This window comes from Ornithorhynchus anatinus, chromosome X1, assembly GCF_004115215.2.
Source record: "Ornithorhynchus anatinus isolate Pmale09 chromosome X1, mOrnAna1.pri.v4, whole genome shotgun sequence".
In the NCBI taxonomy this organism is placed as follows: domain Eukaryota; kingdom Metazoa; phylum Chordata; class Mammalia; order Monotremata; family Ornithorhynchidae; genus Ornithorhynchus; species Ornithorhynchus anatinus.
In genome coordinates, this window is record NC_041749.1 from 103,129,754 (window position 1) to 103,154,100 (window position 24,347).

The following is a 24,347-nucleotide window of genomic DNA, read 5'->3' on the forward strand; positions in this document are numbered from 1 at the left end:
GTTCTGCTTGAGCATGAGGGGGCTTCGGGAACGGATGCAGAAGAGACACTGCAGGACAGTGATTGGTCCTAAGTAGGCCCCATGTTTGAAAATGCAAGAACCTAAACTGTTGCCTCCTATTATCTTGTTCTACAAAGCCGATCTCTGAGATCAAAGACCTGGGCTCTTCCAAGGGCAAAGGACCCCGATTTGGACCTGGGACAGCTCCTTCTCTTCTCAGCTTCCCAACACACACTCAAAGGACTATGGAAATGAAATGGAATGGAAAGCAAAAGTGGAGGGAATTTTGAGTGCAGAAAATAAGATTAGCTGCATGGACAGCAGAGAGACAAGGGATCAAAGCTGATGTTTTCTAAAGCCACAGGGACCTCTAGAACACAGAAAAGATGGAATATAAAAAATGAGGTAGAAACACTGAGAGCTTGAAAGCTAAGAGGGAGCTGAAAGGAAAGACAAATAGCTGCTTTGAAACTTATAACAAACCCCAGAATGTAAACTGCACAAAGGCAAAGACTTCAAGCTGCAATATTGTTTGAAGTTCTTGAGGAGAAAGTTAATTTGGTTAGTCCACAGTAAACATACTTGGCCCAGAGGTATAAGCCCCTGTCCTTAAAGGAACAAATTGGAGTGACTTCAGCCTCCAATGAATAAGATTAAAGGAAAAAAACCAGAAAAAATGGCTGACCTAATTGATTTGTCTCCGCTTTTCACAAAAGCATTCACAGTATCTATTTTCACATTTCATTAAAAACAACATGTAAATTAGCATAGGTCCAGGAATGCAGGAGTCCGAAAGAAATTAGGCTGGTCCTAAAAGACAAATCTAATAAAAGGGGAAAATAATTCCCACCGCCCTGGTAGAGTCCATTTTCATTGTTCTAATACCCTCTGCCACCAAATGCTTCATCTCAAGGACATGGGGAGTGTGGAAAGGCTAAGATACTAGGATGAGGTAGAGGAAGAGAGGACAATTCAGGGTTGCTAGAATTTTTTTTTTGGACCTTGTCCGTGAAGCTGCAGGATAAGGTCACAGATATTCAAAGACAAATCACCCAGTGACCTAGACTAAGCCCGAGTAACAGGACTGCCGAGTTCCCAATTCACTAGTCACAGCCCCACGCTTGCCATCAAACCATGCTGCAGAAGGCCACACACATAGAAACTCTTCTTAACACTGATCTCTTTTCATCAGCTTTCAACTTCTCCCTTTCCTGATGCCATGTTGGCTGGGGGAGGTCGGGGGTGGGGGAATGAATGTCCATGAGCAGCTGCCTGTCTTCCCCATTTAATCAACCCTGAATGTTCCAAAAAATTAGTGCCCCACACATCCAGGCAGGAAGGAGGATGGTCCACGTGCCCCTAAAGGATTTTCCTCCAGGGTGCCAATGTCTCAGAAGCTATAGCAGTGGCCCTGGTAACAGTGGGGTTCTTTAGAAATGGAAATTATATACCAAATAGGCATGTCTGAGATCCTTGTATTCTGTCAGCAAAGCAAATGGGAAATGCTGGCCATGGTTTTATAGGATTTCCCGTCTCCCCCCCACCCTTCGCCCCTACACACACACCCAAACACACACATACACACACACTCTATCCACTTCTCCTCTCTGAATGCAGCGTCTTTGCTCATCCCCTGGTTCAGGGGACTCAACTTCCTTTTTCTTGGATCCCTTCCTGATCCCTATAACAATTGTGATATTTGTTAAGGACTTACCTATATCCCAACCACTGTATTAAGCACTGATGTAGATTCAAGAAAATCAGGTTGGATACAATCCCTGCCTCATATGGGGCTCACCGTATAAGTAGAAGGAAAAACAAATATTTCACCTCCATTTTACAAATGAGGAAACTGAGGCACAGAGAAATTAAGTGATTTGTCCAAGATCACACAGCAGACAGGTAACAGAGCAGGGATTAGAAACCAGGTCCTCTGACTCCCAGGTCCGTGTTCTTTCCACTAAGCCATGCTACTATCCTAAGGATCAAATCCTAGAGAGGGAACGTCTGGGTGGCTTGTAGAGCTAATTTTATCCCTTGAAGAACATCAGGTGACTTGGCAATTTACCCAACATCTCTGGACCTCAATATTCCTCCATCAGTAGAATGGAGACTAGCCCCTTCCATCCCCTCAATCTGTAATAATAATGTTGGTATTCGTTAAGCGCTTACTATGTGCAGAGCACTGTTCTAAGCGCTGGGGTAGATACAGGGTAATCAGGTTGTCCCTTGTGAGGCTCCCAGTCTTAATCCCCATTTTACAGATGAGGTAACCCAGGCACAGAGAAGCTAAGTGACCTGCCCACAATCACACAGCTGACAAGTGGCAGAGGCGGGATGCGAGCCCATGACCTCTGATTCCCAAGCCTGTGCCTTTCCACTGAGCCACGCTGCTTCCCTAGTGAGTTGAGCACCTTCAGACTTTTGGAGAAACACATCACCTAAACAAAAAGTGGAATATAAAATTATTACTAGGAATATGAGTATTTTTCATTCAAAAGGAATAAAGGAAACCAAGTCAAAGCTAATCAATGCCAGGCCAACAGATTTCACAATGTGTCAAATTTGTTGCAAAGATTTGGGAGGCAGATGGCAATTTACTGAACCTTTCTTTGCAATACAGTTTCATGATTATCTCCCAAGTTGAACCAGATTGCTTAGCACCTGGATGTGTTGAACAGAGAATACCACTGAAAGAAGAGAGACCAAGGTCTCTGTGGAGCCTCGTTATTTTTTTACACTACTAAAATATTTACAACAGTCAGCTCCCCTGCCCTACTTTCCCACACTGAATGGGAATGGTTTGAAATTCCTGATTGCCTTTCCTCTAGTGCTGACATTCTCACAAAGAAAATGATAGATAAATTAATGGAAGTGTGTGTGTGTACATGTGCGCGTGTGTGTCAATATGTGTGCACGCGTGCATGCGGGCGCACACGCGTGTGTGTGTGGTGGGGGGGGAGGGAGGAAGAATTCCCAGAGATAATCCAAAAACTTCATTTTAGTCAACAGTTTCAATTTCCTCCTCCCACCAAAATTTTCATCAAAGTTTCTCAGAAGTTGCAAAATAAGTTGGTTGGAGTTTCATCTCTTTAATTTATCATTCCCATCCACTGCAGAATGGGCTCTGGAGCAGGAAAATTGCCAGCCAGAAGAAGAACATGCTATGGGCCTGGATAATCCACAACCTGGCTCCCCAGCCCTTGATTTATCACAGCAGGTCACACGGTTCTGGGAACCTCAGAAATCTGGGTTAGTGTCCAGACCTGATGTTTCATCTCAGGCAATTTTCCTCACTATCCTCAAGACCATCTTGCATCCTGTGCTACCCTTGGGGGAGTCCTTGTCACTGGGAAGTGAAATCTAAAGCTGCAAGGGCTGTCACTCAGAGACTCCTCAGGCCACCTCATGTGGAAACATATTTGAGTAGCAGTATCTCGTGGTTCACTGGGCTCAGACAGGATGGATTCTGACAAGGCTCGCTGAGCCTCGTTTCTAACTCTGTTACAGTCTTCAGCTCCTACTAATGTCATAACATAACTTTTAGGAGAACACAGTTTTCATCCTGTTATTTTGTTTCCCTTTGATGACTGAAATTCCAGCTGTCTACACCCTGTCAGCTGTGAAGAGGGAATGTCACTTTCTTATAAAGATCTTAGCCAAATGGCAGTCATGAATGCTCTCTCCCCCTCTTCATCCTTGCCAACGCTACTTGATCTGCCAGGATATATCTCAGTAGAGTTGGCCTCTCTGGGTAGCATTTTTATTGAGCCCGTACAATAGCAGAGAAAATAAGCTCTAGTCCTAGCCCAGATCAAAGGGATCAGGGCACATCTAATGGAAACCAGGCATGAGAGCCTGAAATATTTAATATTCTGCCCCTCCTTTCAGCTCCCTGTCTATTTGGTTTGCCAAGAATTCATTCATTCAATAGTATTTATTGAGCGCTTACTATGTGCAGAGCACTGTACTAAGCACTTGGAATGTACAGTTCGGCAACAGATAGAGACAATCCCTGCCCAACGACGGGCTCACAGTCTAAACGATCTTGGTCTCTTGGAGTGCTTCAAGTGTGTTTGCTGCAGAACAACTCTGGGAAGCAGGAGAGGAGAGAAGAGATGGAGGTGGGGAGGGAGAGACAGATAGCCAATGCCAATATTCTGGCCAAATAGCATTTCTGTGCCTTAATGATTTGGGAAAATCTTTGGCAAGACTGTCTAACAAGGTTCCTTGGGTCATTCTTTTTTCTTTCAAATGAAAAACAGATCAGCTGAGAACATGCACACTAACAGGTGTGTGGTTTCAGGCTTACCATACTGCAGCAACAGGCATGGGAATGAGTCTTCCTCTTTCATCAAGATCACACCTGCCAGAACTTCATGTTTGCCCACATGCCATCATGTGCAACAGTGGAGAATGACAAAGTTCGGGGTGTTTTTTACCTGTTTCTTGCTGGGGCTGTTGGGCTTGAGTGACTGAGCCCTACCTGTGGGTCAGAGAGTCGAGAGAGGTCTGGATATAGGTAGAACTTGATTCCTTCAGAAGCCCCAGGCAACGTTACTCCTCGGATCAACAGAATTAAAAGCATGATGTATGGGAACGTGGCTGTGACATACACCACCTGCAAAGGAAAAGTGGAGGAAACAAGTCACCGAGTGTTTCTTTCCAACAGCGAGTGTCCAGAGGGTTGGTTACTACTCCCCCAGAAAATCAGGTCTATCAGGAAGGAAAGCTGACCGTCAGAGCCAGCCCCATGCTCAAGCTCAAGAGTCAAAGCAGCAAGGAGAGTTGTCGTGGTGGGGGAGGCCAATAAGTCACAGACAGGGTCAGCCAAGGGTCACAGGCAACACAGACACAAAATCACTATAACTGAGTCTTTGTCCTTCCTGTGCCTAGGCAGGAAAGGAGGATGAATGAGCTGAGACAGCTCTGAGGGAGAGATAGCTGGTGCCAAGTTAAGACGTCCAATTCCTACTGTCTAGTTCCCATGATATTTTCATTTGTGGATATACACTTCAGGTAATCATGGGTTTTCTGACCTGTTTTCATCCTCGATACTCTGATTCTCACAGTAGAGTTTTCACAGAAAATATCAATAGGTTTGACAGAGAATATCAGTAGGTGCAAGGACACCTGGCACAATGATTGATGGTATTTGTTAAGCACTTACTATGTGCTAAGCGTGCGGGGGGGCGATACAAGGTGATAAGGTTGTCCCACGTGGGGCTCACAGTCTTCATCCCCATTTTACAGATGAGATAACTGAGGCCCAGAGAAGTTAAGTGACTTGCCCAAAGTCACACAGCTGACAAGCGGCGGAGCTGGGATTAGAACCCGTGACCTCTGACTCCCAAGCCCGGGCTCTTTCCACTGAGTCACGCTGCTTCTCTATGATCTGGGCCCAGTAGACATTCGATGCTGATTTAATGATGATTCAGATGTGTATAAATAAGAACAAGGGCAAGTGGTCCATAATGGATTTTTAAAAGGAAAATTAGGGGGGTAGACAGGAAGGATGTTTGATCTCTAATGCCAGGGATGGATATCCAGGAGGGCTACCATCACGGAGTCCATCCAAGTATTCTGTTGACACTCTCATAAATCCTAGGTTGGATGGACCGTGGTCTGACCCAGGAATGGCACTGTTCAATAAAGCTGGGAAGGAGAAGCAGCTATCCTGAGAGATAGTAACTGTCCCTGACCAAGTCAAGTGTGAACTTTAAGAATTTTTCACTAAAAAACTCCATGGCTAGGCACCAAGGTAACATCAGTGTGGATTGGGCTACAACCCAGCCTGCACATTTCACTCCTCCAATGCCAACCTACTCACTGTACCTCAATCTCATCTATCTTGACACCAACGTCCTGGCTCTGGCCTGGAACTCCTTCCCTCTTCATATACTACAATCTCTTTAAACACCTTGAAAGCCTTATTAAAAGCACATCTCCTCCAAGACGCCTTCCCCTACTAAGCCTCCATTTTCTCTTCTTCCACACCCTTCTGTGTCACCCTTGCACTTGGCTTTGCGCCCTTAATTCACCACTCCCTCAGCCCAACAGGAGAGGACAGCACTGCCAGTAACCCCAGGGAGTTCCTGTGAATTGGCCAGACCCCTGGGGGGAATGAGAGAGCAAAATTTATGATGCAATAAATATTGTGGCAAAAATGCATTGTTCATCTGGTGACAGTCTATGACTTTTTAGCCCTTCCAAGATGCATCGCTATAATTAGCATTAGCTGGCCAACAAGGCAAGTATCATTCGAGCTGTTAAAACATATGTAAGAGCTGAAAATCTTTCAGACTGCTGTTAGGTTTGCCATGGGCAGACATGGCCAAAATGTAATAAAAACAATTCTTCAATTTCACTTGGAAAAAAGAGAAGGTGCAAAGAAAATGTTACACTCCTCACAGAAAGAAAGGGAAAGCTGATAACACAAGACTGTTGAAAGGCTGCAGGGAAGAAAAGAAAGGGGAAGGGGGAGTTTTTATTGCTTTTTTTCCACTTTTACTTTTTAAAAATGATCAACTTTGATCAACCGCCCCAAACAAATGACACTTGTAGTGGGAGGAAGGAAAGTCAACCTTGCATATCTGGCCGCCCGCGATGTGGATTTCAGGATCAGGATTGCCCAAGTACTATATGTGTATAGAGCACTGAACTAGACCCTTAGAGAATTAGAGAAGCAGCATGGCCTAGTGGAAAGAGTCTGTATCTGAGAGTCAGAAGACTTGGGTTCTGATCTCGGCTCAACCACTCAATAATAACAATAATAATAATAGTGATGGTATTTAAGTGCTTACTACGTGCCAAGCACTGTTCTAAGCACGGTAGGGTAGATGCAAGGTTATCGGGTTGGACGCAGTCCCTGTCCCAGGTGGGGTTCACAGTCTTAATACCCATTTTACAGATGAGGTAACTGAGGCTTAGAGAAGTGAAGTGACTAGCCCAAGGTCACACAGCAGACAAGTGGCAGAGCCGGTATTAGAACCCAGGTCCTTCTGGCTCCCAGGCCCTTGTTTTATCCACTAGGCAACACTGCTTCTCATTTACCTCCCGTGTGACCTTGGGCAAGTCACTTAACTTCTCTGTGCCTTAGTTCTTTCATCAGCATTATGGGGATTCAATACCTGTTCTCCCGCCTACTTGAACTCTGAGCCCCATTTGGTACCTGGTAATCTTGCATCTACCCCAGCACTTAGTAGAGTGCTTTGCAAATAGTAAGCCCTTGATAAATACCATAATCATTACTATTAATATTACATAACAAAAGTGGCAGATGTGGTCCCTGCCCTTGAGGAGCTTACAATTGAATGGGGAGAAGGTAAACCCAAACTGGTTCCCTCTAGATCATAAGCTCTCATTCCACCAGACAACAGTGTGACTCTGGAATCCTGCCACCCCACCCCACCTCCATCTTGGCACTCAGGGCTCTGCTCCAAGCATGCCCTGAGTACCTCCTGTCGTGTGCATTTATACCACTGCTGAGTATTTGCAGAATCCCCTTCTCTCCACCATATGGCTGTGTGACTCCCATCATTGCTCTCAAGGCTCTGTTCCTGGCATGCCCTGTGAAATGCCAGTCATAAAGACCTAAGCTGCTGCTGAATATTTACCGGACCGCTCTCTTTTTTTCCATCCCTCCATCGATCAATCAGTCGATGGTATTAATTGATCTTTTACGAAGCACTTGGGAGAGTCCAACAGAGTAGGTAGATACATTCCCTGCTCACAATGACCTTACAGTCTAAAGGACGAGCTTACAGTCTAGAAACCTAGGCTTTTATGTGTCTATCGCCAATCCCTTCCGACGTTTTTTACTTTTAGATAGTGAGCCTCCCGAGGGACAGGGTTATTGTTTTATGCTGTCAAGTCGTGTCCGACCCATAGCGACGCCATAGACACATCTCTCCCAGGACACCCCACTTCCATCTGCAATCTTTCTGATAGTGCATCCATAGAGTTTTCTTGGTAAAAATACGGAAGTGGTTTACCATTGGCTCCTTCCGCACAGTAAACGAGTCTCTGCCCTCGACTCTCTCCCATGCTGTGGCTGCCCAGCATGGGTGAGTTTTGACTTGTAGCAGATTGCCTTCCGCTCACTAGTCACTGCCCAAGCTAGGAATGGAAAGGGTATGCCTCTGCTTGACTCTCCCTCCTGTAGTCGTGACTGGTAGAGTATTGGAAACTCTCCAGGTATGACCCTGAGAGGCCGAGGGACAGGGACTGTATCTAATTCCCACTTGTCTGTTCTTTCCCAGCAGTTAGTACGGTGCTCCACAAACAGAAAGCACTTAATAAATACTATTTCTACTAAGCTCCTTGAGGGTAGGGATAGGGTCTACCTACTCTGTTGTACTGTACATTCCCCAGAGCTTCTTACAGTGCTCTGCACACAGTAAGCACTTAATACCATCAGGTAGAGAAAAATTGATATGAATAATGGACACCCAGGAACATTGCTAAGGTAGGGCCAAGCAGGACACTTCTCTTGGGCTCTGTGCCCAAGTGAGCCAGACACCCAGTGAGCAGGACTTAGAAGAGTTGCTGCTGCATGAGGCGGCAGCAGTGGTAGAGTGCCCGAGTCACTGATGCCAAGTCTAATCGCTACACTTTCCCTGCTGTCTTGCTCAGGGCCAGGCAACTTCTGGAGTTCTGCCTGTTGGGAAGAATGGCTCTCTCTCCCGCCAGAGCCCAGCTTTGCCCAGAGCCTTTTGGAGATTGCCAGTGAGATAGCAGTAGTTTATCCTCGTGGGAGGAGAGGGAGTTGAGAGGATATAAAGGTAGGACCTTAGCACTCTAAACCCTCCCCGTGGACTGGCAGAGGCCCTGTACCTCCCGGTGACACTCCCATAATAATAATAATGATTATTATTATGGTATCAGTTAAGCGCTTACTGTGCCAAGGCACCATCAGTTAGCGTGGGGCAGTATTCAGGGAACGCCTCCTAGAGGAGGTGACTTTTTAATAGGACCATGAAAGAGGGAAGGGATATGATTTGGTGAGGTTGAGGGGAGAGGATGCTTTCAGGCAGGAGGAAAGGTGAGAAGAGTGGGGGTTGGATTTTGAATCTCCACTTTCTCTGGACCATTTTGGGCTCTCAGACTTCAATTCCTTCATTTGGGTCCCAAACCCAACTCTGCTCCCTTTCCCAGCCCCTGACTTCTTGTCTTGTCTTACGTTGTCGAGACGTCTCCGACCCATAGTGACTCCATGGACCTATCTCTCCCAGAATGCCCCACCTCCATCTGCAATCGTTCTGGTAGTGTATGCATAGAATTTTCTTGGTAAAATTTTGGAAGTGGTTTACCATTGCCCTCTTCCACACAGTAAACTTGAGCCATCGCCCTCGACTCTCTCCTGTGCCGCTGCTGCCCAGCACAGGGGAGTGTGGACTTGTAGCAGATTGCCTTCCACTCTCCAGCCACTGCCCAAGCTAGGAATGGAATGGGTAGGCTTCTGTTTGACTCTCCCTCCTGTAGCTGAGACTAGTAGAATGCTGGAAACCCTCCAGGTGCGATCCTGAGAGGGGCGCCCTGGCTTCTAGACAAATGAAAAAGAATGAGGCAAGAGAAGACGGGTAAGTACTCCTTCTCCTTCCTTTAGTGTCAAAGGAGGGCACCACTTTTAAAGTGAGCCAGGAGCTGAGGCTGGGTCCCACGTACCCAGACGGGGTTTGTCCCTAAGCAATCTGGATAAATGAGGTTATGATGGAAAAATCACCAGAAAACTAACAATGCTCAAATCAATGGAGCCTGATGACAAGCATCCTCGGATATTGAAGGAACTGGCAGACATTCATGTGGAGTCACCAGCCATTATTTTGGGAGCAGTCCCTGGGAATGGGTAAAGAGCAAATGTGATGTAGTACTTCTTTCAAAGAGGATATCATCTAAATAGCAATACCTGAAAAAATTCTGAAACATAAAATCAAAATCAATTAATTCACAATCAGCTGTCTTGAATGGCTGCCTGGAAGCAGAGGTTGGATCAAATGGTCCCTTGAGAGCTCTTTCAGCGGGATGATTTTCTGACCCCAGGAGACATTTCAGCCAAGTGAGTATTAGTAAAAGTAAGAGCATTTATTGAGTGCTCATAGGTGCAGGGCACTGTACTAATTATTTAGGAGGTACCAAACAAGTGATACGTTCCCTTCCATAAATGATTTACAAATAGATTAGTCAAAAGAAGTACTTGAAAGTACAATTGAATGCATGTATGAACCTAAGTACTGAAAAGAGGTAATACATAAGCACATAAGTGCTAGAGATGGCTAATGGGCTTATACAACTCGAGATGCTGAGAATTAATCATTAAAGAGAGTGCCAGAAACCAAAAGTCATTCATTTGGGCCTGTGTTTCACCCTCCACCAGACCTCTTGTCGGGCAAAGGGCATCCAAGGCACTGTTCAGGGCCCTTTCTTTTTCTTATGGCATTTATTGAGCACTTAGTGTGCAGAGCACTGTACTAAGCATCTGGGAGAGCACAATACACCGGAGCTGTTAGACACATTCCCTACACACAGTAAGCTTACATTCCACCTACCTTCACCTCCCTTCAGCTAAGCCCCCTTTTCCCCCCTTTCCTTCTGCTCCTCCCCCCTCCCTTCCCCTCCCCTCAGCACTGTGCTCGTCCACTCATTTGTATATATTTTTATTACCCTATTTATTTTAATGAGATGTACATCACCTTGATTCCATTTATTGCTATTGTTTTAATGAGATGTACATCCCCTTGATTCTATTTATTGCTATTGTTTTTGTCTGTCTGCCTCCCCCAATTAGACTGTGAGCCCGTCAGTGGGCAGGGACTGTATCTGTTGCCGATTTGTACATTCCAAGTGCTTAGTACAGTGCTCTGCACATAGTAAGCGCTCAATAAATACTATTGAATGAATGAATAAGCTTAGAGTCTAGAGGGTAATGTTTTCTCCTAAGCAAAAATGCCAAAGTTAAAAGAGAACAGAGAACAGGGAGCCAGTAGCCTAGATAGAACTCTAGGCACCCTGGACCCACGCAGAGGCAGGCCCTCTGTGGCCTGCAGAGAGCGCCTGGTATCTGGGAAGCTCCTCCCCACATTCCCCCATCTATAGGACTTTCAGAGGACAGCTAAATCCAACTCAAGGAAAAAGGCAGCAAGACACAAGGTGGGCCTGTAAGCAGCACACATGCACACCCTCTCAATCAGGCTGGGATACTTGCCAATCAATCAACGGTATCTACTCATCGCCTACTATGTGTACAGGATACTGTAAAAAGCATTTGGGAGAGTTCACAAGAATGAGTTGGACACGGTCCCTGCCCCCATGAAGCTTACATCAGATGCTATGAATCATCACCTTCTTCAGCAGGATAGTCACTTTTTATTTGCCCCCAGAGAGCAAGTGCCCTCATGTTTGCCTATCACTAAGGCGACCCAATATACTGACATCCCTGACATTTCTTAGACTCCTATCTCCTCCCAGCTCAGCCCACACACTGCCGGTTCCTGAAGTTCTGGTACATATTTACTTGGAATATATGGACATTAACTCAAATATCAAGGGTCTGGTTCAAATAGAACACGGTGGATAAATTAGCAGCAAACTGAAAAATGATACACCGTAGGTAAGTTTTGAAAACTGCTCTGGCACTTTTCAGAAATGAGGTTGATACTTTCCTTGTTTTGAAGTTGGAAAGGGGATGTTCACATTAATTAAGTCCAGAGAATGACGTTCCTGGGTTTCCGCCAAAGGGACGAAGTTGATTCAGTTCATGGAATTGAAATGTGCTACTTCTAATGTTGAGGCAAACAGGAACTCTGGTCGTTGACAAGAAACTGTCACTCTCAAAATGCATTTCTCCAATTGTTTTCTTTTTCCCTTAGCACATCAATCGTAATTTACTGAGCATGTACTATTCATTCATTCATTCATTCATTCAATCATATTTACTATGCACTTACTGTGTGCAGAGCACTGTACTAAGCACTTGGGAGAGGGCAATACAGCAATAAACAGACACATTCCCTACTATGTGCAGAGTACTGTACTAAGTGTTTGGGAGAGTACAATACAACATAATTAGCATAACATAACTTAACAGGTCAAGTTCTTCTGAATATAAACATCAGCACAATTGGATTAATTATGCTGTATCCTGTTTTAATTGACTCTAATGGCTCATTTGTATGCCAATACAAGGAAACATGTTGGGTTTTTTTTCCCCAGCTCACAGTTATTTCAAACCAGGGCTGTTGTCTGAGTTCTCTGAGAAACCTAAACGTTGCAGGCATGTCTGCCCTCACTAAATTCTCATTAACAATATGTTTAATTTGAAAGTTTGCTTTTGAAATTATCTAAAATAATAACATGATATAATAATAAGAATGACAATAATGATCATGGTATTCGATAACTGCCAAGCTCTGGTCTAAGAACTGGGGTAGATAGTGTTACCCTGGGCAAGTCACAACTTCTCTGTGCCTCAGTTAATTCATCTGTAAAAGGGGAATTAAATCCCCAGGGAAACACCTGTAAGGCATTATTTTCTCTCTTTGGTGCAGTGCCCACTTAGGGCCCTGCTCAGATTACAATCACCATCTACAAGAAGGAGGGAAGTCTTGGGTTTTCTAAAATCTAGCATTTCTCTGGGGTTCCCTCCCAATCAATAAATCAATGAATGGTATTTATTGAGCGCTTACTGTGTTCAGAGCCCTATACTAAGCACTTTTTTTATTATTAAGTGACAATGAGTCGTTTCCGATTCATAGCATCTCCATGGATATACTTTCTCCAGAACGCCCTCTCCTCCGCCACAATCCACAACCTTTCTAATGGCTCTTCTGTTGTCATTATTATGGTCTCTATCCATCTAGCTTCTGGTCTGCCTCTTCCACGATTTCCCTGGACTTTTCCTCGCATTAGTGTCTTCTCCAGAGAATTAGTCCTCCTGATTATGTGTCCAAAATATGCCAATCTAAGTCAAGTCATTTGGCCTAAGCACTTGGGAGAGTCAATATGAGTGTGTAGACACAATCAAGGATGTTACAATCTAGTGGGGGATTAAAATAAATTATAGGAGGGGGAAACAACAGAATATGAGAATATGTACGTAAGTGTTATGAAGTTTCAGTGAGTACCTAAGTGCTTATGGGTAAGGACTCAACCACAGAGGTGATGCAGAAAGGAGGGAAATTAGGGTAAGGAGATGATAAATTTTCAGGGAAGGTTTCCTGGAGAAGATATGATTTTAGTAGGGCTTTGAAGAAAGGGGAGAGAGGTGGCCTGTTGGATATGAAGGGGAAGGGAGTTCCAGGCAGCAGGGAGGGTGTGAGCAAGGGGTTGATGATGAGAGAGACAAATGCATAGAACAATGGGTAGGTTGGAGTTAGCGGAGCAAAGTGTGTGGGCTGGGTTGTAGTGGGAGAAAATGGAGATAAGCAAGGGAAGAGAGCTGACTGAGTAGCATAAAGCTGACGGCAAAGTGTTTCTCCTTGATATGGAGATGGATGGGCAAACAATGGAATTATCTGAGTCGGGAGACATACATAGAACAATTTCTGAGCAAAATGATCTGGCAGCAGAATGAAGTACGGACTGAAGAAGAGAGAGGCTGGAAGCAGGTAGCTCAGCAAGGTGGCTGATGCAGAAGTAGGGATGGGATATGACAAAATGCTCTGACCAGTGTGATTGTAGTTTGGATAGAAAGGAGGAAGAGGTGGATTTTAGAAATGTTGTGAAGATAGAACCAACAGGATGTGGTGACAGAATTTGTTGGTTGAAGGAGAGGGATGAGCCAAGGATAATGCCAAGATTGCAGGCTTAAAAGACAGGTAGGATAGTGGTGGTCACCAGTGATGGAAAATTGGGGGGAAGAGAGAGTTTGAGTGGGAAGATGAAGTGTTCAGTTTTAGACATGGTGAATTTGAGGTGTCAGTAGAGATGCATCCAAGTAGATATGGCCTGAGGCAAGAAGAAATGTGAGATTGCAGAGGAGAGATGTCAGGGCTGGAGAGGTAGGTTTCAGAGTGATACCCTTTCATATCCACCAGACCACAACTCTCCCCATTTTTAAAGCTCTCCTGGAGACCTACCACCACCTAGAGCCATAAATTTCCACACAGCAACTACCTTTAGCATTTCTTTATCTATCGACCATTTATTTGTTGATTTATGCATTTTTCCCAACTCTTGCATGCATATTTTTATGTCCACCTATCTCCCAAGTATCTAGTACGGTGCTAGCTACTCAGTAGCAGAGAAGCAGCATGACCTAGTGCAAACAGCACAGGCCAGAGAGTCAGAGGATTTGGGTTCTAATCCCGGCTCTGCCAATTGACCGCTCTGTGACCTTGGGCCACTTAAACTTCTTTGCACATCGGTTCCTTCATCTGCAGAACAGGGATTCAACACTTGTTCTTCCTCCTACTTAGACCGTGAGCCTCAATTGGGACCTGATTATCTTGTGTCTACCCCAGCGCTTAGTCCAGCACTTAGAACAGTGCCTGGAACATATTAAGCATTTAAATACAATAATTATTATTACAGTGCTTGCAGAGAGTGAGCACTTAAGAAATAACCCAATTATTACAGTAAGTGCTCAATAAACACTACTGAAACAAAGTGTCGATGCTGCTGGGAGGTAGTCTTTTAGAGACTTCTCTGACCCATTTGTCTTGGGGAAATGAAGTGTTGTCAATAGCTCCTTTCTGGTGGGATATCTGGACAGAGAGAATGGCATCTGCCTCTGAGTTAAAGGTGGAGAAGATTTGGGCCCAGGCTGCAGAGAACAAGGAAACCAATCAATCAATCAATTGCTTACTGTGTGCAGAGCACTGTACTAAGCACTTGGGAGGGTACACTTCTCTCCTCTAATGCCAACCTTCTCACGGTACCTCGATCTTGTCTATCTCACTGCCAACCTCTTGCCCATGTCCTGTCTCTGGACTGGAACATCCTCCCTCTTCACATCCGACAATTACTCTCCCCCCCTTCAAAGCCTTTTGAAGGCACATATCCTCCAAGAGGCCTTCCCTGACTAACCCCTCCTTTCCTCTTCTCCCACTCCTTTTTATGTAGCCTGACTTGCTCCCTTTACTCATCCCCCTTCCCAGTCCCACAGCATTTATGTATAGATCTGTAATTTTATTTATTTAACATCTGTCTCCCCCTCTAGACTGAAAGAGTAAGTGTGTAAGAGTAAGTAAGAGTAAGACAAAGAAGAGTAAGATGGTTAGAGAAGCAGCGTGGCTCAGTGGAAAGAGGCCGGGCTTGGGAGTCAGAGATCATGGGTTCGAATCCCGGCTCTGCCACTTGTCAGCTGTCTGACTGTGGGCAAGTCACTTAATTTCTCTGTGCCTTAGTTACCTCATCTGTAAAATGGGGATGAAGACTGTGAGCCCCACATGGGACAACCTGAACACCTTGTATCCCCCCAGAGCTTAGAACAGTGCTTTGCACATAGTAAGCGCTTAACAAATGCCATCATTATTATTATTATTATTAAGCTTGTTGTGGTCAGGGAATGTGTCTGCTATATTGCCACACTGTACTCTCCCAAGCACTTAGTATAGTGCTCTGCCTACAGTAAGCACTCAATAAATACGACTGACTGACTATATAACAGAATAGTAGACACATTCTCTGTCCAGAGTGAGCTTACAGTCTAGAAGGGGAGAAGGGCCTTGGGAGAAAGGAGCCATCTGGAGATCAAGTAGGCTCAAAGGAACTGCTGGACAAAAAATTCCAATCAACTCCAAATCTGAGGGGCTATAAGATGCCCCACTATAGCATTTAGTGTTTTTAAAGCACACAGAATCCACAAGTGGGAAGAATGCTTTCATAAGAAAGTAGTGGTAGCTTACAACTCTGTCTCTAATCCTATTGGATTTTTCATGCAATGAAACACCAGCCTTGCAGCTAAGAACTCTCCCAACCCTTGACTCAGAGCCTGAAAAGAAATCAGGCTGTGGGCAAACATGTATTAAAATGAAAATAATTAATTTGCTCCCAAGCCCTCGATCCTTTCTTTGAGGTTCCTGCAGCTCCTTGTTTTCAGATGCATTGTTGCTATTTAGAAAGGGGACTGGGGAGGGAAGACAAAAGAGAAAGAGGAACAGGAGTGGGAGGGCTCTTTATAGGTCAAGAGATTTCTTGGCAAAGCTGGCTTAAGGGTGATAAAAATGGATATCTCTTCACTGGCACTCTTTCAAGACAAGAAAGACTTGCATCTGTAGGGGATTAAATGGCCTCTTCTAGCCCATAGTCCATAGTTACCACAAGACTCAACTTTTTTTTCCCCAGGGAAAAATTGGCCTGGATTTCCCCTGCAATTTATGGATCGATAGGCCCTTTCTCAGAAGCTCCAGTAAAATAACTAAGGCTGTCATCTTTGAGAAAGGGGCTGCCTACCCGGTAGGGTAGTCCCAGGTGAACCAATGAGTGTTCTGTCCAGAGGAAAGTCATTTCAGGATGGAGCAAGAAGTTCACTCAGGATTAGCCTGCCAGTCAGGTAGCCTCTCTACCAGGGGTGTCAGGGTGTCTCTTTGTCCTACCCCCAGGTGGGAGGCACAAATGCACCACTTTGAAACTACAGCTCTGATCTCAGGGCTGTGTTCTCTCCAGGCAGCGTGGAATCAACTCTGTTGAATTTCTGGTCTTGCATCTCTGGTTATCCTGCTTTTTCTGCAACTTCATCCACAGCAAGACTTGTTATAGAATGCAGCGAGACTGGATACAAAACGTTTTCTCCAAAGTTTTTCACTCTGAATCTTTGCGGTTTTTAGGTGTGATTGATGGAATTCCCAATTAAGTGCATTGGTCTTTTAACCAGATGGACAGGGAGACCAAGAAGAGCTTTGGTTCCTCTCTATGAGGCTTTAATTTAGCCTATTCTAAATCATTTCTGTGCCTCTCAGGGTCTCCCCTGGAGAGTTTCCATTAGGCTCTCAGGGTCTCCTCTGGAGAGTTTCCAGTACTCTACCAGTCTCAACTACGGGAGGGAAAGTCAAGCGGAGGCATATCCATTCCATTCCTAGCTTGGGCAGTGGCTAGCAAGTGGAAGACAATCTGCTACAAGTCACAGCTCACCTGTCCTGGGCAGCAGCGTCATGGGAGGGAGTTGAGGGCGGAGACTCAAGTTTACTGCACAGAAGGAGACAACAGTAAACCACTTCCATAATTTTATCAAGGAAACTCTATGTATCCATCCATAACGACTGTAGATGGAGGTGAGGCGTTCTGGGAGACATGTATCTATGGTGTCGCTATGGATCAGAGACTACTCGACAGCCAAAGACAAGACAAATCATTTATTCTGAATTTGTTTGTTGGGTTGATACTACACAGGCCTAGCTTTTGGGTCTCCTGGTTTCTGAATGATCTTTCCTTTATCCATCTCCATCCTCCTCCCTCGAACATCTAGATTAGTGTCACCCCAGAGACAGAAGGCATCCCACTGACTGTGGATTTGTTCACCGTGGGTAACGAGGTGCCATGTTGGAAGCATTGTTCTAGCAGTGGCTTGAAAGAAGGGGCAGTCTTCAGGGAAGGGGAGGAGACATGAATTGAGGACCCTGAGTTCTTTCCATAGGCATTACTCTTATGAAGACTGGCAAAGAGGAGAGAAAGTCCTCACAGTAGAGCCCTCCCTAAGTAATTGTAAGTAATGACCCTAAGAATAAGGACAAAAGTTTAAGTGCCAAGACAAGCACTGGCCCCCACACTTCAGGAGCCTTCATCTTGAGATGAGAAGCAGTGTGGACTAGTGGATAAAGCACAGGACGGAGGGCCAGAAGACCTGGGTTCTAGTCCTGGTTCTGTCACTTGCCTGCTGTGTGATCCCAGGCAGGTCACTTAGTTTCTCCAAACCTTGGCTTCCTCAACTTCAAAATGGGGATTCAATACCTGTTTGTCCTCCTAATTAGACTGTGAGCCCCATGTGGGACCGAGGCCGGATTAACTTATATCTACTCCAGAGCTTAGAACGTTGCTTGACACGTAGTAAATGCTGAACAAATACTATAAAAATAAATTTAAAAAACCCAAAAATAAAAGCAAGTCCCATCTCATATTACTGCATCCTAAGCTCCAAGGTTGGCATCATCTCTCCAAAATAGCTTCAAGAGGGGTTTAGATAGAAGAGTGTTCCACAATGAGTTACTAGAAGAGAAGTTAGAGATGTAAAGAGGAAAGGTTAGGAGTGTTTTTGGTCCATTCCTAATGATGAAGATGGATGTCCAGGAAGACACAAAGTTCCAAAAGTGGTGACAAGATGCTTCTAGGAGATAGAATCTCAGTCTGGATCGACCATTAATCTAATCCAGGATGGCATCATTGATTATCTTTCATTCTCCCTCCTCTCCAAAGAAGCCATCAAGAACTGAGAATCATCAACATTTAACAGCATGGACTGAGAGCCTATTGTGTGCAGAGTCCCGTACAAGGCAAGTGGATATAAACTGCTGACCATTCAATAAGCACAAAAGTAAAGGCATAGAGATAAATGATTAAAAAAGTGAGGAAACCAGTGAGTAGACTAATACAGGAGTAGAGCCAGTGGTGATAGCTGGGATGCAGTACTGCATCCTTAAAACATCTCTATCATCTTTGCTTTCAGTTCTCTGATTTCAGCACCCCATACTGCAGTTGTTTGGGCCTCCTGCTGTTGCCCATTCTTCTCACTTGTCCCATTCAGTGCTGCTTTGTTGAAATCATCACTATTTCAGTGCTAGGAGACAGACTTCATTGTTTTTGAACCTGCTGGGCTATTTGGTGTTAAATATAGCCTGTGAGTGATGCTGATGGAACTGCTGAAGGAGCCAGATGTGACTCCTGTGTGGGGAGTCCAGGTCTCACAGCTGTAGAGAAGGTTGGACAGCACTACAGCTCCGTAGAACTTTAATTTCGTCTGGAACCTGATACCACACTGCCCTTACACTCAGTTTAACAGTTTCCCAAAGTATGTGCTATTGTTTGGATTCTCTAATTTCCTGTCTCTCACTGTGCTGTGCTTAGATAAAAGAATTCTGCAACAACATTTAGCTTGGTGGTGTCAATACAGAGCTTTGGTCGTGTGTATGTCTCTCTTGGTACAGGCTGATTCTATTGATTGAACGCTGCATAATAATCTTCCTGAGACCCAAGGGTAGTTCTCTATTCCTTTAACCTTTCGATATCCTCCTTGTTTGCCTGTCCTTGATGATGAGGGTAACTCTGGCCATGTGAGGCCTCTCTAGCTCTCCAGGGCAAGATCTAGAGATTGTCTCACTCAACCTGTTTTCTGCTAGGAGAGGTGTTCCCCACCTAAGGCAGTTGAGTTGGGACGACTGTACAGTCCCAAGACTTTGCAACACAACATCAGGGGGGATCCCGTCCAAATGCTCTGCCACAAAGGTGCCCTCCAGCTAACGAGGTACAGAAATGGGCAGCCTGCATCCCCCGGCCAACGAATCCCTCAAGGAGGACAGGGTGGTTTTCTGCTCTCCCAGGCCCCCCCATCACCACTCACTGCACTGAAACTGCCTTTGTGGTCCATGTAGCAATTCATGTCATTGAAACCATTCTACTGTTCAAACGTGGTTTGGACCACTGCCAACCCAAGTCCCTCTGCCAAGGTGGACAGACCCCTAAGTTTACAATCATAAGAGTCTGAGCCGTAAACAGAGCTGACCCAGCCTGGGCTGGGTATCCCCCAGGCAGCAAAGTGATTGACCATTAGGTTCCCACACCAACAGAATCCCCAAAGAGTCCCAGACACGACAGGGTTTTGTTTTGGCCTGAAATACTGGGGAGGGGCATTACTATACATTTTTCCAAGTAGGGAAAGTGCAAGGGAGGGTACCCATTTTCCCTACCTGGGAATTCAGCCTTAACACCCTTTAATCCTGCCAACTAGTCCTACGTCACTAGAAAACCACTCCCATTAGTGAATGCCGGTGACTGGTACCAGTACAAGGACAGTATCAGTTCTGTGGATCACATGTTTAACGACTACTGAAGTTCCTGTGTGCCTGCAACCTCACTTCTTTCAGGCCCGGGACTAACTGGCACAGTTGAGTGAGATGCTGGGTCATCATCCTGTGTACTTTTGCCTGAAAACTATCATTTCAAGATGAAGGAGAACAGCAAATTATTTACTGGTCTAAGAAGAACAGATTCTTTCCCCACTCCTCAAAATCCTTCACTGGTACATGGCCCTCCCTCCTAGCACCGGAGCCTCTGAAGGTACACCAAAGATGCAGCAGCTCAATCCTCTGCTGTGAATATGGCATTATGAATCCAGAATAGCAGAGCCATTAACCAAGAGAAATAAGAGTTAAACTCTCCCTCCCCCACCCTCCTCTCCTTACCAGACAAGGCTTTGGCAGGCAAAGTGTTCACAACCCAGAGATCAGACACTGTTGTCCTCAGACTCAGCCTAGATTTTGGCTCTCCTCCTCTGGCTGACATTTTTTTCCCTGCTGTTTTCTCAGTGTCTGGACTGGGGGAGGGGTGAAGTGGAAGCGCTGCACACATAGGAGGCGACCTGGCTCAATGACTACCAGGAAATCATTTGGGAGCCTGTTAAAAGACCCTTCCTCCGCCCCCACCCCACTTCAGACACCTCACTGACCCATTGGACCTCAGGAAGTCTAATTTCAGCTGATGAAAGTGTGAAGTGGAGGCTGAAACAAAGGGCAGCAGCTTTGCAAAGATGCCTCCAGGGTCAGATGAGAGGGAAAGGAAAGCCTCTGAAAACAAAAAAAAAGTTTGGAAGTCTGCTGAAAAGAGGTCCCCCAGGCTGCAGAACGACTCTCAATCAATCATATTTATTGAGCACTTACTGTATGCAGAGTGCTTGGGAGAGTACAACACAACAGAGTTGGTAGACTCATTCCCTGTCTGCAACAAACTCACAATCTGGGTCCCAAGGCACAGACCTCCTTGTCCTCTAGACTTCTCCAACCTTTAATGTCTCTTTATTTCACTGAAATATGGGTCCATCTCTCCCTGAGGATGGAAATACTATCGTCAGCACTCGCCTTTCCTCAGCCCCGTGTTTCACCAAGGAAGTGAAGTTGGATTTTTCTGTTATGTGGTTTCAACAGCAGGGGTTGGATGGTGAAACGTGGTATTAAACAGAGATGAAGGGGGTCTCTCAACCTTTCCCTAGATGCCCACATCTTATGGTAGGCTGTGCTTATACCCGCCAGCTCTCGGGCAAAGTTTAAAGTTGGATTTCTTGGGAGGTAATTCCTTCTCCTTTTCAGCTGTTTCCCAGTCACTCTGACTTTGGCTGGGTGTGTTAGAGAGGCATGAAGCTGCCCCTTCTTTGGATTCATGGGTCTCAGCCAAAGTTCCCGCTAAAGGTGAACCTCTGTCATTCAAGGCAGAAGAAAGCAGGGAATGAATGAATGAATGAGGCACTAAATTCTCCAACTTACTGTCACACTTTACTACCATCTCTACACCCCCAGTTTGGTGGCAAGAATCCACCACCACTGCCACATCACGACCCCCTTAGCTAAGAGTTCTGAGATGTCCTTGAATGCTCGGGGCTACATCGGGAAGGGAGGAAAAGATCTCACTCATCATTTGAAAGACTCACACAGAGAAGGCTGGAGAGCAGAAACTCTGCATGCATCTCATGAACGTTCTACTTTCCTCCTTTGAATACAGAGATCAATCTTGGACCGGGTGTTAGAGTCTCACCATGAAGGCCTATTCTTTCCTCTTACTTCAAGCTGCAACAAAAGACACTTCAGGAGTGAGAAGCACTGCTGCCTAATTCCTTTGCCTGGGCCCTTACAACAGGGCCCAGTTCTCCTCTTTTTCACACATCTTTCCCTTTTATTTCCTTCTGCTCCTTTACTCTTTCTTTATGCCTCATTGAACCCATTAGGCTCTTTATAGGCTGCTATTGAAAAATCAATTTTCTATGTGGGCCTACTGACAGAGTCTTAACGGCCGGCAAGCCAAGTCCTTCTCCCTCAGCTGAACGGGAGAGCCACTGAATGAGAGGGCAAAGGTATGGAGTGACTAGTTCTGAACTTTATGTTTCAATTTAGAACCCACAGGACAGCCTGATAAACAGTCTCCTGACCATTCAGGGAGCAAAATAACCACACACAAATGTGGGAGTTAGGTATTCTGTCCATCTCTTACTCAATCCTAAATTTGTCATCCCCAACACTCACCATCGCCTGCTCCGGTGTTCACTGGAAAAAGTGAATCCCTTGATCATCCTCATCACTTTGAGGCCCTGGACTAGATGATCTACGTTTAACAGTTCTTGTCCCCCATTTTGGATTCCTTAAATTATTGGTTGATTAGGCAGAAGATTAAAATCAATGAGGGTTCTTTATACCTGTTGCATTTTTCTGCTCTGATTTCTCAAAAGTTCTAGAAACAGAGAAAACATGGGTTCTAAAGCAGAGGCAAGTACACAATTCTTCTCAAAATATGGCAAATCCTGCAGCTTCCTCTAATGAAGCAACAAAAAAGTGGAGGGGGGAAGGGAACAGAAAAGTGTTTCATCACATTTAACCACTCCACTACTTCTGGAAACTGAGAAACATGATGATGGGACCAGAAAACCAAAGGAAACAAATCCATGAGTCATCTGACACTCCCCAATTTGAGGAAGGAGGGAGAATAGGAACAGATAACAGGAGAGAAAGGAAACAGCTTGGGACAGACACGGAAGAGGGCTGGGCTTAGTTTTTTGCTTAAATGAATGGAGCTGGCTAAATCTCTCCAACATTTCATCTGGCAGGCGATGATGAGCAGCTAACACAAATTTCATGGATTTCCCCAATGAGAAAATGCACCACTACTGAGGCTGGGTGGAGGCATCCCCATATGGATGTTGATTTGTAGGACACATTGGGGGAAAGGACTGATGTGGCTGAACCTTTCAATACTTGGCTGATAGCACTGCAGTTCCAGAGCATCATCACTGGGCAATTAGTCAAGAATTTTCACGTTATACATTGCTGTGAGTCACGGACTTACCTTTTAGCTAACCTTCATATTTTTTTTTCTGGGAACTTTACATCATATGCACATAGAAATCTTTGGGCCGAAAATGTGGCCATGTTTCCTCAAAGGCAGGAAGGAGAACATGTGGCTAACAAACATTCACAAATCTACAATGCAGGTTCCCTCATCTCTGAATGGTGTGATCCCCTTAGAATGGTGTTGTGCGTCAGGCTTCTCATCAATAGTTACTTTTACTGCAAAATACGATGGAAAGGTATGATAATTTAGGTCCAGGCAACATCAGTTCAGCAGAAGGTATCAGTGTGATCATTAGGCATTCTGCTCTTCAAGCACCAGGTCACGAGATTTTGCCTAATCACTGACTTCTTAATAAGCAGAATGCAAAGCCTATTAGATGCTTCACACAATCCAGGCTATTACCACAAAGCTGCATGTTAAAAAGAGGAAACTCCCTTCAGAAACCCTTCCCATTTGTCCTAAAAGGCACAACTCCCTCCCCTCCCGTTCCTTCAACAGCTCCTCCCTGCCCAACACACACACCTAAATCATACGCTCCTGCAGACTGGATCACTTGGTTATGACAAAAAAAACAACCAGTTCTCAGTCCTAATCTGACTTTAATGACTAAGGTTCCCTTCAACCTGCTCCAAGCAGCTGGGAGTTATGTACCAGCATGGCACACATCCGTTGGTAATTAGGCTGCTGGACAGAACTTTGGCTTCACACAGCCATCCTGAAACTACTATATTGCCATCTGTTTTCACATTGGCCAGAACCTGTCTAAAGACCTGTGCCTATTTCAGGCTCCACAACATGGACAAAGTCCAAAGGAAAGTTGATGAGGATAAGGTTGGGGAAATGAGGCCATGAGGAAAGATTAAAAGAATCGGGTTAATTTAGACTAGAGAGAAGGGGTCAAAGGGGAACCTAATAACAGACTCCAAGCCTATGAAGGGTCTTTAGCTGTTCTCTATCTCCACTGAGGTCAAAGAGAGAATGAGCTTAACTAACTGTTAAAGAGATCTGATTCAAAAGAATGACCTTCCTTGACAGTGAGGGTTGTTAGAAAGAGAAGATGGGGGAGGAGGGGAGGTTGCCTGTCAGGAACAACAGACAGCCTTGGTCCTGATGCTTTGGAACCAAAAACCTATGCAGAAGAATTGATTACAGAGATGGAGATGGTGGCTTGCACTGTTTGCACATCCCTATTTGTCATGTTCCCACTGGCAGGCAGGGGTACGGCACAAGCTCGTTGTGGGAAGGGAATGTGCCTATCAACTCTGTTATACTGTACTCTCCCAAGCACTTAGTACCGTGCTCTGCACACAGTAAGCACTCAATGAATAAGTAGAATTAACTTATTGCAAAATGCACATAGAATCTTC

At 45.1% G+C, this 24,347-nt stretch overlaps 1 protein-coding gene and 3 non-coding genes across 4 annotated transcripts in view; 1 reads left to right on the top strand and 3 right to left on the bottom strand.

Moving 5' to 3' along the window:
* The window catches only part of SLC6A11 (solute carrier family 6 member 11), a 99,291-nt gene that overhangs the window by 36,993 nt on the left and 37,951 nt on the right, over positions 1–24,347 (bottom strand). Inside the window, exon 7 of the mRNA XM_029052240.2 lies at positions 4,487–4,621. Coding sequence (XP_028908073.1) covers positions 4,487–4,621 — 135 coding nt within the window. The remainder of the gene's footprint in view (positions 1–4,486; positions 4,622–24,347) is intronic.
* Positions 8,077–8,214, bottom strand: LOC114807039. Its single transcript, XR_003755092.1, has one exon. It is a non-coding gene; the product is annotated as a small nucleolar RNA SNORA7 (small nucleolar RNA).
* On the bottom strand, positions 9,396–9,533 carry LOC114807051. Its single transcript, XR_003755104.1, has one exon. It is a non-coding gene; the product is annotated as a small nucleolar RNA SNORA7 (small nucleolar RNA).
* On the top strand, positions 16,923–17,060 carry LOC114807024. Its single transcript, XR_003755077.1, has one exon. It is a non-coding gene; the product is annotated as a small nucleolar RNA SNORA7 (small nucleolar RNA).